The sequence below is a fragment of the Asterias rubens genome, chromosome 15 (genome assembly GCF_902459465.1).
Source record: "Asterias rubens chromosome 15, eAstRub1.3, whole genome shotgun sequence".
Classification (NCBI taxonomy): domain Eukaryota; kingdom Metazoa; phylum Echinodermata; class Asteroidea; order Forcipulatida; family Asteriidae; genus Asterias; species Asterias rubens.
The window spans coordinates 3,266,358-3,282,443 of NC_047076.1; the positions used below are offsets into that span (position 1 = coordinate 3,266,358).

The window sequence follows — 16,086 nt, forward strand, 5'->3', positions numbered from 1 at the left end:
CAAGAAAATGCTATTCTTCAACACTGTGAATAACACTGGGTGGATGTGTGTAAGTCCACATAGTGTTTAAGTCCCCACATTGTGAGGACTTCTTCTGTTCTCAAGTCCACACTTCACATATTCTGTACATTGCTGTGCCATGCCACACACATACTGCAGTTGAATGGTTTCAAATGATTGATCAACTTGCTCGGAAATGTCACCAATAGTAGATGGGTGTTTGCATGCATGCAGTCTTTGTGAAAATAAGTCACATGTATGATTAAAACGATAGATTCAATGTGTTACCTCTGTCTGTTGATTCACCGTGTTTTGCTAACTGGTATTTTAACTGGTTCGTTAGAGTAACATTTTTAGAGAAATGTTTATATTTTGACACCATTTTGGGAAAGTTTAAAAAGAACAAATTTAATGTACACTTCTCTGTGATGATGAAGAAGGCAACAGTTAGAAGAAGGTATTCTAAAGAACAAAAATGTCGAGAGGTATTTGTTTGTTATCATTTGTTTTAGATCACTAAGTTGAAGACAATTTGAAGAATAGTTTGTGGATTTTGAGAAAACTTCCCCAAACCATCTACGCCTGTATAACCCTAAAACAGAATATTTCTGTTGGTTATTAGAATAAGTCAGTATCACCTGTTTTGAGAGCATGAAGAAATTTGTAACTTGACATTTTTTATTTTCGTGAAACCATCGATTGAATGTAAAAAGAGAATTATGGAGTGCTTTGCGGTAGCAGGCATACACTGTACTTTTTCATTCTTCAAGAAGTTCAGAGTACGCACGTATTTTTTAGAACAATGGATACCTGGTAAAGTCTGCTGCCACCTAGTGTTCCAGAAAGTCTCATCAACTCAGGTTTTAAAAAATATAAGTTTCTGATTATAAATATAAAATGACACTGGAATATTTTAAATGATTTTTATCACTGAGTAGCAGGTTTAGGTAAAGTACGACAAGTACAAAATGCAAGTAAAGTCTAGGCACTATAGTTGTAAAAACATAAGGGAGGAATGCAAAATTAAACGGGGCCCAATTTATGGAGCTGCTTGAGCAGAAACCGTTGCTTAACAATTGTCTGCTAAGCAGCAATGAGCAGGATACCAGTCACAAATTGTACATGTGACATGGTAGTTTGGCTGCTAACCTTATTCTGGTAAGCATTATTTTGTTGTGCTTAGCTACTTTTAGTGCTTAAGCAGCTCTGTGTGTAGTAATTTGGCCCAGGGGGTACCTCAAAGTTGGCCTCAAAGTTGAGGCTTTCCGGGGTTATTTGAGGTTCAACCTCCAGATACCTCGAGTTGTTTAACTCCGCACTTCTCCCTTATCATTTCACATACAAACAGCCTACACTACACCTTTATTAAAATGTAATTGTTATAGTAGAAAGTGACTGTTAGCATTATTTTTTTCAGACAAATTTTACATCCGACAAAATTTATTTTAGCTTATCTGTTGAACATTGCCAAATAAATTGTTTCTACTGTAAATACCCGTTTGGCATTATCTAGTCGATTAATCACCTGCGCAAGAATGGTGGAGTCTTTGGCCTCTCGCTACTAAATCCCACATTACTTTATGCCCCCATTACATTGCTTACTTCGTCAAAAATAAATTAATACTGGTGTGTACTCTCCTGCCCCACAAAACACCACAGGAGACAGTGGAGACTAAGTCCACAGCACACAAGCCATGGGGTGTCCTGATAATACCAGCTGTACAAACAGAAGATACGTATGCACCAAATGCTAGGCTGGAAGGCATGGCCCTATTGAAGCACTCTCCTGCCCAACCGACTCTTGCCACAAAACACCACAGGGGGCAGTTGAGACTTAGTCCACAGTACACAAGCCAAAAGAAGAACCCATTCACCCAATGCTAGGCTGGAAAGTGTGGTACTTTGTAGCAGTCTGCTAGCCTATTATTGTTTGATGTGTGGCAGTCTGTAGTGCCAGTGTATCAGAGAGTTATTCTGTCATGATTCACTTTTGGGTTCCAAGGATAAAGGTAAGGGACTACATGTGACAAAGAGTCATTTCGCCTTTTTGAAGGTCATAAGGTTAGGGATGTTGATATTTGGGATGATGTTGCACATGACCTTTGCAAATGTCAGGTACACATGATTTTTGACCTTTGTTAAGGTCAAAGATGTTTCCTAGCATATGATGGCATTTCCAAGGGTTAAAGGATACTGGGGTTGATTTCAACTAGCACTTGGGATTAGTCCTAACTTGAGATTAGTCCTGATATTAAAGACTAAAGGTTAGTCCTTAGTTAGGACGAATAAGTCGTCCTAAACTCGAGATAAGACTATTTCCAAAATTCTTTGTGAAACCCACCTCTGGGTTGTTGAAACTGCTTGAGATTTTGTGACCATTTTTGAATTTTAAAGGTCACTGCTTTCATGAAGTGACCCCGTGACCTTACAAGAGGTCATAGGTTATGGTTGCGGTTAAGACGCTTCTTGTGGCTTGGTTACCTGCCCTTCGGCTTGCTTTGGATCTTCTGGTTTCATGGCCGGGAAGAACAACACCTCCTACAGGGAAAAGCGTAAACATAAAACTTTAAAAACTTATATAAATATGGTGACTTTTGGAATGGTCTGTCAAAAAAGATAGATAAAAGTAGGCCTATATATCAAACTTTGAGAATATAATCTTGAGGTAACATTATAACTTAATCTCAAGAATTGAGAACTATTCTACGACAACTTAAAAAACAAATGCTACTCTTAATGTATTGTGCACTGCAGCCTAACTTGTATAGTATGGCCTTTGGAAAGGATGCACTTTACTAGTATCAAACCTTTGAAAATTGAATCTTGTTGTAATATGGTTGATTACTATATTCTCAAGAACTCAGAAATATTCTATGAAAATTTATCACAAAATGCTACTCTAAATGTATACTATAATGCAGCCTAAAGTTACATGAAATTAAACATTCTAAATTTACTTCATTTCTTGGGTAAGGTTTTGAAAAAAATACATATTAAATTGTAGATAAGAACATAATGACAATGAAGGATGAAACAACAAATTTTCATAATAAAAACAATGGGCTTGAGATTGGACAAAATGATAAATATCAATTCTTGGGTAAATATTACAACAGATAAAACAAATAATACCAACAAATAACAATCAAACAGTTTATCATGTTGATAAAATGTGAATTCACATTTCGTCAGCAAACAAATAAATGCCAGGTACAACACGCTCATATTATCAACAAATATGAAAACATGAGCATGAGCAAATAATATATACAAAATAAATGCAAAACATGTTCAACCCAAAATTCAAAACGATGGGAGGTACAAAATGTAGGTGAAGACAATATGAAATCACATGAGCAGACGTATACAAAAAAATGCAATAAATGTTCAAATTCAAATAAATGCAAGATACAAAATACTGATGCAAAGAAATATGAAATCACATCAGAAAATTGCATTCAAATCAATGTTCAAATGCACATAAATACAAAATAAATACAAAACATGTTAAAATTTATATCAATGCAAGATACAAAAAAACTGATGCAGAAAACTATGAAATCACATCAGAAAAATGCATTCAAATCAATGTTCAAATGCAAATAAATACAAAATAAATACAATACATGTTCAAATTCATATAATGCAAGATACAAAATACTGATGCAGACAAATGAAATCACATCAGAAAAATGCATTCCAATAAATAATGCAAGAATCACATACAAAGATATACAGCAGTGAAATCCCATCAGCGAAATGCATTCAAGTCAATAAATGCAAGGTATACAACAGCGTGGGAAACTACCAAGTCCATTGGTAAAATACACAATGCAAGGGTATACATAAAACAGATGACAGCACAGTGGATGAGAAAATTTACCATCATTAAAGGTAGTAATCATAGTACAATTTCATAAAATCTTGGCAGTTGGTGAAAGTTGAGGCCTGGTGTTTTTTTTTTAAGCCTCAGTCAGGCTCCGTCTTCGGTTTACGCTTGATGTTGGATACACCGTGCAAAGTGTACACTGCTCCAAATTGACGACGTAGCCCAACTTGAAACTAGAACCCAACTTGGAACTGGAGCCCAACATGGAACCAGACCCCTATACATGGCTTAGGAAAACACCAAGGCCTACCGAAGGTGGAATTTTGCGGTGCTAAGGGCACCACACTTATTTTTGGTGTCTACTGCCCCCAGTGTCTCAAGAAAGGCCACTAGACAATCAAGAAGATAGTGACAAACTTTGAATGACACGTTATCTTACCTTAATGTTATTAGAGTCTGTGAGGAACATGGTCAGACGATCGATCCCCATACCCCAGCCTCCAGTGGGTGGGAGACCGTACTCTAAGGCCGTGCAGAAGTTCTCATCGATATTCTGGGCTTCGTCATCTCCTGCGTCCCGATCCTACCAAACATCAAAGATTAAATCAAATCAAATCAAATCAAATTGATTAATGAGAATTTTACAAGGGCACTTATAGGAAAGTATACACTCAGCTTGCCAGGTTGCAAAGACTACAAAACACTGCCGTCTAATCATAGAAGTCACATCACACCTGGGCCCAATTTCATGGCTCTGCTTACCGCCGAATTCTGCGCTTACGAACACCATTCCCCGCTTACGTGCAAGCGCCAAATTTTTGCGCTAGCCTTGTAAGCGTAGAATGCCTAGTAACGTGGAGTACGCACGCACAGAAGCCAAAATTTGCCGCTAACCCGTGAAATAGGCTTGCCGTAAGCACAGAATTCCCTGCTTCCGTAAGCGCCGATTCTGCGCTTACGGTAAGCAGAAATTGGGCCCTGGTCCAGTACCTCAATCTCTCCATTGACTACATATACCTTCTAGAATTGTATTTAAGTTTACTTTTGTTTGTTTTTCATTGCCTGCAAGGTTCTGCTCTCAAGCACAATACCAATCTGTTCGTTAAACATCATCCCTCTAGAAATCTTCAGTCCTCTTCACTTATTGTTCCTAAGACTGACATCTTAAAGGGGGATCATCATGATGCTATTATCGAGTCTCAACAAAATTGATTGAATACCAAGGCAGCCTAAACGTGAACATAAAAACGCACAATGGGAGAGAGGTGTGGTTGGGATGAGGTGTTAAGCATACCTTCATTTGGAGGGCAAATCGTTCCCGTTGAACTACAGGGTCGTTCAACTCTGTGTAGGCATTGCATATTTCCTTCTGCATGACAAATAACTCAAACCGTTCCGTTAAACCCTTCTTGGTACGATGCCTGGTTGAGAGAAATTCAAATAAAAAGAAGTTTACTTAAACTCAAATATTAGTCAAATTGTTCATTCATAAATTAGTTTTCCACTAAGTCATGCACAAATCTTAAGTCAAACTACCATCAAAGTCCGTGGAAAATGTCAGTTCCGAAAAGTGCTTGTACACCATTTTTATTTGGAAGAAAACTTTAATTTTCATCCTCAAACATTTAATAATAACACCGTCCAAGTAAAGGTAGTGATGGTTTTCATGATAAAACATTTAGTATGATATGGCGTGGCCAAGTGGTCTAGTTCATCAGAACAAAGCTGGGGTTTTTTTCTCCAGAGCTTGAGTTCGGTGCTCTCAACCACACGGCCATGACTCGCCACAAATAAGGGGAAGACCAAAAAAAACAAAAAATAAATAAATAAAACACCAGTTTATGTGCCCCCCCCCCCTAAACAAAACAAAAATAAAAAATAGTTTTAGATATTTACCACTTGGAGAGAGGGCTCATTATTTCTGGATGGTCGATGATGAACGTCGGGTTGATGCACTGCACCTCCAGGAACTCACCAACCAGCTGCGAGCGAGAAGAAAGAGTTATAAGAATCATTGAAAGATAAGGCAAGGAGGGTGATAGAGTGGAGGCAATCGGGGATCCTCACAGGTTATTAGAGAGGTTTCACAAGGTTACAGACACATTTTCAGATACGAATATGTCAACACTGTGTGTGTTCACGTGACACATAACGGCGGCTTCCGTGTTTTAACAACGGACACGTAAACTCATACACAGACTTTAAAAAACGAAACCGTTTTGCTAATTTTAGTTGTATTTTTGCCCAAGAATACCCACATTTTAGATTTCAACTCCACCTTGAGGTTAAATTTTAGTTGTATTTTTGCCCAAGAATACCCACATTTTAGATTTCAACTCCACCTTGAGGTTAAGTTTGACCCAAGAACAAAGAGAATCTTACCTTGTCCAGGAGTCGAGCCGTAGTCCGAGGAGCAGAACACTCCACACCCTTCTTGACACAAATGTCATCAAAGAACTTCTGGGCAGCTATGGATAAGAAACAAAAACAAGGGCAACTTGATGAATGAGAGATTTTTCAAATAGGGACAAATTCACAAAAATGGTTTTGCATTCATTACAAATCCAACCTGTAAATCTGCCAAATAGCCAGTGACCACATTCAAGTTTAGAAAAACAACCTGTCTTGATAGTTTTAGTGAAATTGGGAGCACGACACATGCTACAAAAAAGTTTTCTAAGCAGTAAAATGTAATCACATTACTCTCTGCTAGACATCTCTTGAACTTATTAAGCCCTGGGCTCAATTTCATAGAGCTGCTTAAGCTCAAAAAGTAGCTAAGCATAACAAAATTATGCTTACCAGAATAGGGTTACCACCCGAACTACCACATCACAAGTACAACTTGTGACTGGTGACCTGCTCATTTTTGCTCAGCAGATAATTGTTAAAGGCAGTGGACACTATTTGTAATTGTCAAAGACTAGCCTTCACAGTTGGTGTATCTCAACATATGCATAACATAAATAACCTGTGGAAATTTTAGCTCAATCGGTCATCAAAGTTGCGAGATAATAATGAAAGAAGAAAACACCCTTGTCACACGAAGTTGTGTGCATTTTAGATAGTTGATTTCGAGACCTCAAGTTCTAAATCTGAGGTCTCGAAATCAAATTCGTGGCAAATTACTTCTTTCTCGAAAACTATGGCACTTCGTTGGTGAGCCGTTTCTCACAATGTTTTATACCACCAACCTCTCCCCATTACTTGTCACCAAGAAAGGTTTTATGCTAATCATTATTTTGAGTAACTACCAATAGTGTCCACTGCCTTTAAGCAATATTGCTTAAGCAGCCCTATGAAAATGGGCCCAGGGTTCAACTCCACCAACCTTGTGTATCCAGCTGATCCATAGGGGGGAACTTCACTTGAAGTATTTTCTCTAGATCATCTATCATGTGTATTCTCCTGAATGGTGGAGTGAAGTCAATCTCTTTCGCTTCTCCCACTGGACCATCAGGATGGTAAGCCACCTTGAGAGAGCCTCCTGTGATACACTTCACCATTCCTATCCAGAAAAAATGAATGCAATAAAAATGTTTGGAAAGTTGTGGGTGTTTACACGTCACGTCCCAACTTAAGAATTGTCTCAACCATAGTTAAAACCAAATCCAACATGGGACAACCAAACTATGATGCATGGGGATCAACACTATGCTTCAGCAGTGGCGAGTGATGTAGGTGCATGACGAAGCATGGGCATGCAGTAGGCTCAAGGATTGTTATCACTTCTCAAGAGTTTTTTTTTAATGAAATGTACAGAGTTTCATTTGCGCCCCATTCTAAGACAAAAGTAATTTGAGAGGATCGAAAATTACTTTAGAGGTCCACTGACTGATTCATAATCAGAGAATGCCAGTTACAGTTGGGCCTTCAAAACTGTAGCTACGCTGTCCCAACTGTAACACTAAAGTTGGGACAAGCCCCGAGTTGGGACGATTCTACAATGTGGGAATGAACACACTCGCCTTCCAGGCGTTCATCACTTAAAAGCAGTTACTGTTCTTACCCGTTAAGAGTTTTTCCGTTATTTCCATGAGGTCATTGTAGTCGGCATACGCCATGTAGAACTCACAGGTCGTGAACTCTGGGTTGTGGGTGAGGTCAATGCCCTCGTTACGGAACTGGCGACCTATTTCATACACACGCTGGATTCCTCCAACTACCAGCATCTATGAGCAAAATGAAGATAAGCGGTAAAGGTTTTTCAAAAAAAATCTACAACAGTGAAACAGTTTTGGGAAATCAGATGAGCTGGACACATGGCCCTGTCTCATACGGCTGTTAAGCAGAAAAATCTGCTCTCTTTGCTAAGCAAGAATTGACCGAGGTACCAGTCGCAGCAATTGTAATGTATATATTTTGGCTGGTAACCTATTTTCACTAGATTTTGTGCTATGCAAGTTTTTTGTGCTTACAGGCTTTAAGAATTTTGGCTGATGAATATTATCAAGAATTTTTTTTATTTTATTAAACATTTTTTAGCATTGCAGTTAAATACAATTACCACCTTTATAAATTTAGAAAGGGAATGTAACTTATTTGGGCTTTAAAAAAGCATTTGTTATGAAATGAATTAAAATTAATATGATTGGAAAGATGTTTTACAAAGTAGAATATAATGATCCTCACAAATATGCCTCGAAATTGTGTGGTTTTCCTTCTACTTCAGGAACTTACACGTACACACTTCTCCATTTTGTTGAGTCAAACATTTGGGTTCCTTCACGAGATTTACGAAATGAGATAAATGATCAGATTCCCTAATGACAGAAGGAATATTAGTGCAGCTTCATCTAAAACTGAACATTTCTTTGTTTCTTTAGTCACTCTGTAAGTGTCGCTGATTGCATTCCTGGATGTGAAACAAGCCTTTTTGAGTTGTGGTGGACACTATACAAGACCTCTGTTTTGGTTTGGGCATTTACAGGGTTTGGGTGTTTGACAGATTTACACAAATCAATTATTACCATCATAATGTGTCTACAATATCTCAAAATGGCTTATGAAATCTAATTTTTTTTTTTATATTTCAGACATCTTCTAATTACCTTGTGGTATAACTCCGGAGCCACTCTCATGAAGAGGTCCATATCCAGGTCATTGTGATGAGTGACAAATGGCTTAGCGGTGGCCCCTCCTGCCACCATATTCATCATCGGAGTTTCAACCTAAACGAGATCAAAGTCAGAAATGAGAGAAAAGTCATTTAAAGGCACTGGACACTATGGGAAACTACTAAAAATAAATGTTGGCATGTAAACTCACTTGGTAACAAGCAATACTTTTGAAGGGGCACCAAGGCCAAGACCAGGGGTCGATTTCACAAAGAGTTAGGACTCGTCTTATCTCGTGTTAGGACGAGTAACTCGTCCTAACTTAGGATTAATGTTAAGGTCTGTAGTCTACAGTGCAGGGTTGGGACTCGTCCTAAGTCCTAGGATTAGTCTTAAGCATGTTAAGTTAGGAAGAGTTTTGTAAAATCGACAGCAGGGGCAAAAGAGGCCCATGGCCTCTCTGTGGCCTACGTAGAAATCCAGGCCTGCCATCGGGGTAACTATGAGGATTGGATTTTCATGTCTTTTTTTTGTCCTGGAAATTGTAATAATTCTTTGTGGTTTTCCTCCTGCAACTAAAAATGAAATTTCCTTGTTGTCTTCCATACGTTTGGCACAAACAGGCCTGATACTTCACGGGTGCAACAAAGGCCCTCGGAATGCTACAGTAGACAATTACTATTTCCTCGTAGGGCTCCCTTTACCATGGAGAAAATGCTTTGGTGCCCTTGCCCTTTAAAAAAACGAAGCATACAGGCCTGTACCTACCTCCAAGAAGCCGAGGTCATCTAGAAACTTGCGCACATAAGCGATGATCTTAGCCCTGACGACGAACTTCTGTTGTACATATTCATTCATGATGAGGTCAAGATACCGCTGCCTAAAACGTGTCTCCTACAAAATATAAATGAAAATCATAATCACCAAATTGAAAAAAAGAAAGAAATCTTAATTTGTAACAATTAAGCCTCTAGATTTGTCTAAAGCTTACTAACTGTTTTAATGAAAAGAAGATTCCTGAAAATGGAGACTTTGTAACAAAAGTGGCAGCAGCCGTACATGTGTACGAGATCAATTTCCATTGATCGAAATTTCCAAGAGCTTGCGCAAATTTGAGAGAATGATGGATTTACCTGGTAAATGTAATACCACCTCGCATCTGGGGATGCTACTTGCCATCCCAAGAAGTCAACCATTTGGGCCCAATGTGATAAAGCCTGTAAGCATAAAAACTTGCTAAGCACAGAAAAATCTTGCTCAACAGAAACTGGTTACCAGACAAAAAAAAGTTGATGTTGTTGTAACTGGTGTCCCACACATTTTTTTGCTTAGCAAAGAAATTTGCTAAGCGGTATTTTCTGCTTAACAGCACTACGAAATTGGGCCCTTAAGCATGATGCTTTTCTAAGCAGAAAATACTGATTGACAAAATTCTTTGATAAACAAAAATTAACTCGGGCACCAGCCACAACAGTGCAAACTTAATGTAATTTTGGCTGATAACCCGTTTCTGCTAAGCAATACTATTTTGTGCTTAGCAAGTTTGTTGTGTGCTTACTTTTACAGGCTTAATGAATTTGGATCATGCAGCTGATTTCACAAAGCGCTAGGATTGATCCCATCTCGAGTTAGAACGAGTAACTCGTCCTAACTTAGGATGGGTTCAATGTGTCCTAACATCTATGGATACAGAACCAAATTCTAAGATTAATCCTAAGTTAGGCCCGGCTCATACTTTCTGTGATTCGCACTTGGGTTGGTCTCTGCTCAACACACTTGCGCATACACGTATCGCTGCGAAAGGAGAGTTGTGACGTCAATATTCAATAAATTCGCTTTGCATTCGCATTCGCAGAAAGTAGTTACCGGGCTTTAGGAAAAGTTTGGTGAAATCGACGTCTGGGCATGCTGGAAGGTTCCAGGTTCACATCCTACTGAGGGACGATGAGACTCACCTTATCCTTGAGACCAAAGTGTAGATGAGGTAGCATATGAAGGCAAGGCGAGAGTAGCGTCATCTCAGATGGAATTATACTCAGCTCTCCTTTCTTTGTCTTTCCTATAAAAAAAAAAGGAGATCTCAAGATTTGTTAAGGGTGCATGAAGCTGCGAGGTTCACATTTTGAAAACCCTTAAACGAACACGTTGCCTTGGATCGGACGAGTTGGTCTATAAAAAGCGTTTGTAACCATTTTTATGAAATGCATATGGTTGGAAAGATGTTTTAAAAGTAGAATACAATGATGCACACAAGTTTGCCTCGAAATTGCGTGGTTTTCCTTTTACTGTGCAAAAGGAACACCAGGCAATTTCAAGGCATGTTTGTGTGGATCATTGTATTCTACTTTTACAATATCTTTCTACCCATAAAAATCTAAAGGGCACCTAGAAAAAAAAAATCTGCAGGAACTTTCAATGGGTAACAAGGCAAGGTAGGCGATTACTTTATCAGTGAATCATATTAGGCTGTTATAGATAAAACTCTACCGTAACTTTGACTTTGGGATTTACCTGGGTTACCCTTGACGCCTATAATGTCTCCTCGTCGAATCTTGTCATTTGCCTTGAAGAACTCTTCCTCAGAAGAGAATTTGCTAAAAGTGCAAAAGTACAAAGAAAAATATTTAAAACAACAACCTAAAACTTTCAAAAAGAGATGCTTAACTCAAACTTTACACCAAGAAAATGGATAAACCAATTGCAAAGTTGCACAATTAATTGGTGCAATACCCGCTGCTAAAATATAGGATTCAAACAGCCTCTAGCTACCGGGCAAGCTCGGTGGTCTAATGGTTAGACATCTGCTCTAGATTGGCAAAGGTCGTGGGTTTCCTGAGTAATACGTTTTTGGATTTTTGCTCACAGAACTCACTGAGCATACACTGCTTTCCACATCTGATTATGGATAAAACCAAAATAACAAAGGAAAATATATCATTACCTAACACCCAGATTGGCTACAATTATTTTGGATGACACCCATATGGCTAACCCCCACCCCCCTCTTCACCCTTGGCTAACACCATATTCAAAGGGCAACAACTTACGATGCATTTGCCATGACTTGCAGCTTCTTGCCTTCAGCTCTGAGATCGTAGAAGATCAATTTAGCTCCGGACGCCCTCTTGGCGTGGACACGACCTGAAAAAAAAACAATCCAACAAAATGATAGACAAGTTTTAAACTAAAAGTCTTTTATTCTGATGGGAAAATCTTAAGTGTATGATATCGAAAAAAACAGGCTTGAGTCTACCTCTATCCTATTTCAAAGAGTCACAGTTAAATAAGGACATCAGAACAAAAACCAAATAAGTGACCAACTGAAAATACAAATAAAATGCTTTTTAAATGACGGATTTACATTACAGGAAAGCTCCATTAAAGAAACGGGCTAGAATAAAACATAATTTTTATTTGGCAACTCACACCTGTTATCTCCATGCAATTCCTTTTTTTTACACAGTGGACTTAATGCAGTAGGGCTGCTGACTGCTTGTCCGGCAACCTTATTTTAGTGAGCATGAACTTGTTGTTCTTAGCTACTTTTCTACAATTTGAACCCTGTAAAATCTAAAATTACTGCTTAAATATGTTTTGCTTAGTGAAAATTTACAATTTCTGCTCAGCAAAACTTTTAATGTGCTTAGCAAATTGGGGGACTGACCTGATAATGAATGGACATCGGTGTCTAATATCTGACCGGCGTCTAAATGGTTATATTTCTGGATGAAGTCCGACAGCGATGAGGATACGTGGTACTTGTGAGGGTACGGCGACTCATTCGCAGACTTGAGGTTGCTGATCATCTGAGTCCGAATCTTAAAGTATTCCTGGATAATAATAATAGTGGCTTCTTACAGTGCTCATATCCGTCATTCAGTGAAGCTTAAAGGAACCTGTTGCCTTGGATCGGACGAGTTGGTCTCTAAAAAGCGTTTGTAACTGTTCGTTATAAATGCATATGATTGGAAAGATGTTTTAAAATTAGTATACAATGATCCACACAAATTTGCCTCGAAATTGCGTGATTTTCCTTTTACTTTGTGAACTAACATGGTCGGCCATTTATGGAAATCAAAAATTTGACTCCCATAAATGGCGGACTGTGTTAGTCGACGAGGTAAAAGGAAAACCGTGCAATTTCGAGGCATGTTTGTGTGAATCATTGTATTCGACTTTTACAACATCTTTCTAACCATACATTTTATAAGAAACGGTTACAAACGCTTTTTGTAGACCAACTCGACCGATCCAAGGCAACGTGTTCCTTTAAGGAGCTTCAACAATCAGTATTTTTCTGCTACAGTGGGAATCCGTTTGAATTATGAAACCTATTCCTTTTCACATAGCACAATGTATTGGTTTACAAGGTGCTGTGTGGCAATATGCAGCCAGTCAAAACAGGAACACCCAGGAACAGCCAGGAACACCAGGGCGAACCCCCTCTCTTTATGATTAGTGCACTGGGTTCTTTTACGTGCGTTACACAACACATGGGACCAGCAGCTTTACGTCCCTGGTGCATGTTTCCCTGTGCCTGGTGCATGTTTCCCTCCCTTCTACAAACTAGATTAAAAGAGAAGTATATATTCCTACCTTAGCTCCCCCGAGTTAATTTGTTTGAGGCGAACTTGGGCAGAATGGTTTTTTTTTTAATATATCATTGCATTCAGAGAAAATAACTGGAAACAAGTGTTAACATTGGAACTCGAATAGAAACATCAGAGCTCGTGTTGGGTACTCTTTAAGCCCGTGGAAAAAACACGCAACTTACCCGAGGGTCAAGGGTTTCTTCATCAATAGCTGCTGCCTTAGGGGCTTTCTTAGCTCCATCTTGAGCTTCCTTCTCGGCCAAGACCTTTGCCTTTTCTTCCTTCTCCTCAGCCTTTTTGGCCGCCTTGGCCCGCCTCTTCAGCTCACTGTAAAAAAAAAGTGACATTATTATAAAAATAATTATAGCATATATTTGTAATCGAATAATTCTGTAATAGATTTAACCGTCTTCCAGGCCAGGAATTTCATCTCTGAAAGGACAAGGCCATTTTCATTTTGCAAAGGGCACTTCCATTGGAAAATCTTAAAGCTCAGGAAGCATTTGAAGGCCGAGACAAGGGTCTTCTTTGCCTGTGTGCCTGGTCTTAAGATATAAATGTGCAGCAGCTGAGAGGAATCAAGGCAAAAACCCAAACATTAATATTTTTTCTTTTTTGTTTGAGTTTTTAATTATTTATATGAGAAACCCTTATCTTTCTTGTGTACAATGTTCGTATTTTGCAAAGGATTTCTTTAAAGTGAAATGAACGCCAAGAGTGGGAGCCAAGCCCAAGGGACTTACGGACAAGTCATTAAATGTCTGTCGTGGTGATGGCGTTCCGACTCTCTCCTCGTTTCCCGCGAAACTGGCTAGTTCTCGCATGACTGCTGGCCCCCATCCCATGAGACAACTGCTCTCATTGTGCAGTCTCATTTAATGGGGAGTAGTCGGCAGCCAACAGCTTTGCACGAGAGCAGTGATCTTGCAAGATCTTGTTTGATCGCAGAGACCTGAATCATTATGCCACCACCACGACTCGACTATCACCGCGACAAACATTAGCGACTTGTCCATAAAAGGGATGCCAAAAAGGAAAGATTAGTTTGAAACTTTGGAAGGAGCCAACTTTTCCACTAACCTTCCGTTTTTGGATCCACTGCTAATGGGGAAGCATGAGTTAACGGCCGCCTTTTTTCCCTCCAGAGCCCTTCTTGTTAGAATCAGACACTTGGGTGATGACCCTGGCCTGGCAAGAGTTCGGCACAGGAGGGCGCCATATTTCAATTTTGAGCAAAACATGGGAACTGCAATCGTTCGAGAGCAGCCCCTTTGTGATGTGTTTTTAACTTGTCATAGATGGAAGGGATTTGACTTTGTTCATTGCCTGCTCAGCTGCAAACTGTTTTCATAAAAAAAGAAGTCGACAAAAAAGATCATATAGAATGGATTTGGAAACTTATTTTTGTTGTAAAAGTGATAAACCACAAGGGAAACTGAATGGATAAATTTTAAACAAGTTGTGTTGAACAAAGAATTATTGACACGTAGAACAGAGTACTTTAAAACCTCTGCTCTCTCTGGATTAATTAACACACACACTGCCACCACTCTTCTCTGCTCTGGCTGATCAATGAGCCACATACAACATGTACAAATGTAGATGATGTTGGCACCCTTCATGTTTAGAATTTTTTGACTGAAAGGAAAACTTTCAGACTTTCTGTATCCTGCCACGGTGACGGTGCCACCACTTTTTTCTTTCGTTTTATGCAACTATCTTCTAATATTAATCTTTATACCCATATTGACTGCCAATGAGGCAACTACTAACTAGTCACTCACAGGCCCGAGGGGGAATAGACGTACACTAGTTACCGAATTATGTCTGTCAATATGTGTTTTATGACACAGCTCGGTCTTAAATAATGTGAAATAAGAACAGAAATCTGGAAAAGAACGGAAGTTTTATAGTTGCTGTTCACGGTCCAAGTCAAGAGAGGGCGCAGTAACCGGTCCGGGCACTATTTTTAAAGACAAGACTAGAGAACCAGCATGACTAGAGAACTAGTTCCCGCAAAGCGCGCGCGCGCGATTACTAGACTATATACAAGTTCATCCTGCATGACCGTGTTTCAGCCAACCAGAATACAGAACAAGCAAGAGGTGTGTTATAATCTAAATTACTCAACTATTAGTTACTTTTTTAATAGTATTTACTATTATTAAAAAATGAGATATTCCTTCCGGTAAAAAATAAATGAAAAAAGTGGTGGCAGGATACGAAACATTTTCCCAAATACATACTGAAACTTCTGCTGCATTGTAACTCCCATAACATAACCCTTCAGTTTAAATAATTTCCAGGATAAACTGTAATAAATACAGACAAAATGATGCAATCTCAACGTAATCGTGTCCACACGTAACACACACGACTACGACACAAAACGAAAGCTAACGTCACGAGAAGATTTTACTCTCTACTCTCTAGCTGAAATTTAGCAGTGCAAGAAGCCTCAAAAACACACTTTCTTGTAGACAACATATTAATTACTTATTCCCTTATTTTTAAACAAAATTATTTATCTGAATGTTATCACAAAATACCGAAATCTAACGCACCTCTTGCTCAGCTTTTCACCAGTGTCTGCCATAATTCACGTGTA

At 38.9% G+C, this 16,086-nt stretch overlaps 1 protein-coding gene across 2 annotated transcripts; it reads right to left on the reverse strand.

Annotated features, from left to right (window-relative positions):
• Positions 1-1,134: 1,134 nt before the first annotated feature.
• LOC117299912 (lysine--tRNA ligase-like) lies at positions 1,135-16,082 on the reverse strand. 2 transcript variants are annotated; one of them, XM_033783504.1, is made up of 16 exons: positions 16,043-16,082; positions 14,559-14,819; positions 13,661-13,805; positions 12,551-12,716; positions 11,934-12,027; positions 11,398-11,480; positions 10,842-10,945; positions 9,655-9,780; positions 8,881-9,000; positions 7,839-8,001; positions 7,161-7,337; positions 6,212-6,297; positions 5,726-5,811; positions 5,124-5,250; positions 4,269-4,412; positions 1,135-2,538 (listed from the first exon to the last, which is right to left on the reverse strand). In XM_033783504.1, exons 2-16 carry the CDS (start codon positions 14,717-14,719, stop codon positions 2,455-2,457), a joined length of 1,866 nt encoding a protein of 621 aa, XP_033639395.1. In that variant the 5' UTR covers positions 14,720-14,819; positions 16,043-16,082; the 3' UTR covers positions 1,135-2,454. The 2 variants fall into 2 exon arrangements, with proteins under 2 accessions (XP_033639395.1, XP_033639396.1); XM_033783505.1 differs by lacking the exon at positions 14,559-14,819 and having other exon boundaries at positions 16,043-16,076.
• Positions 16,083-16,086: the final 4 nt, after the last annotated feature.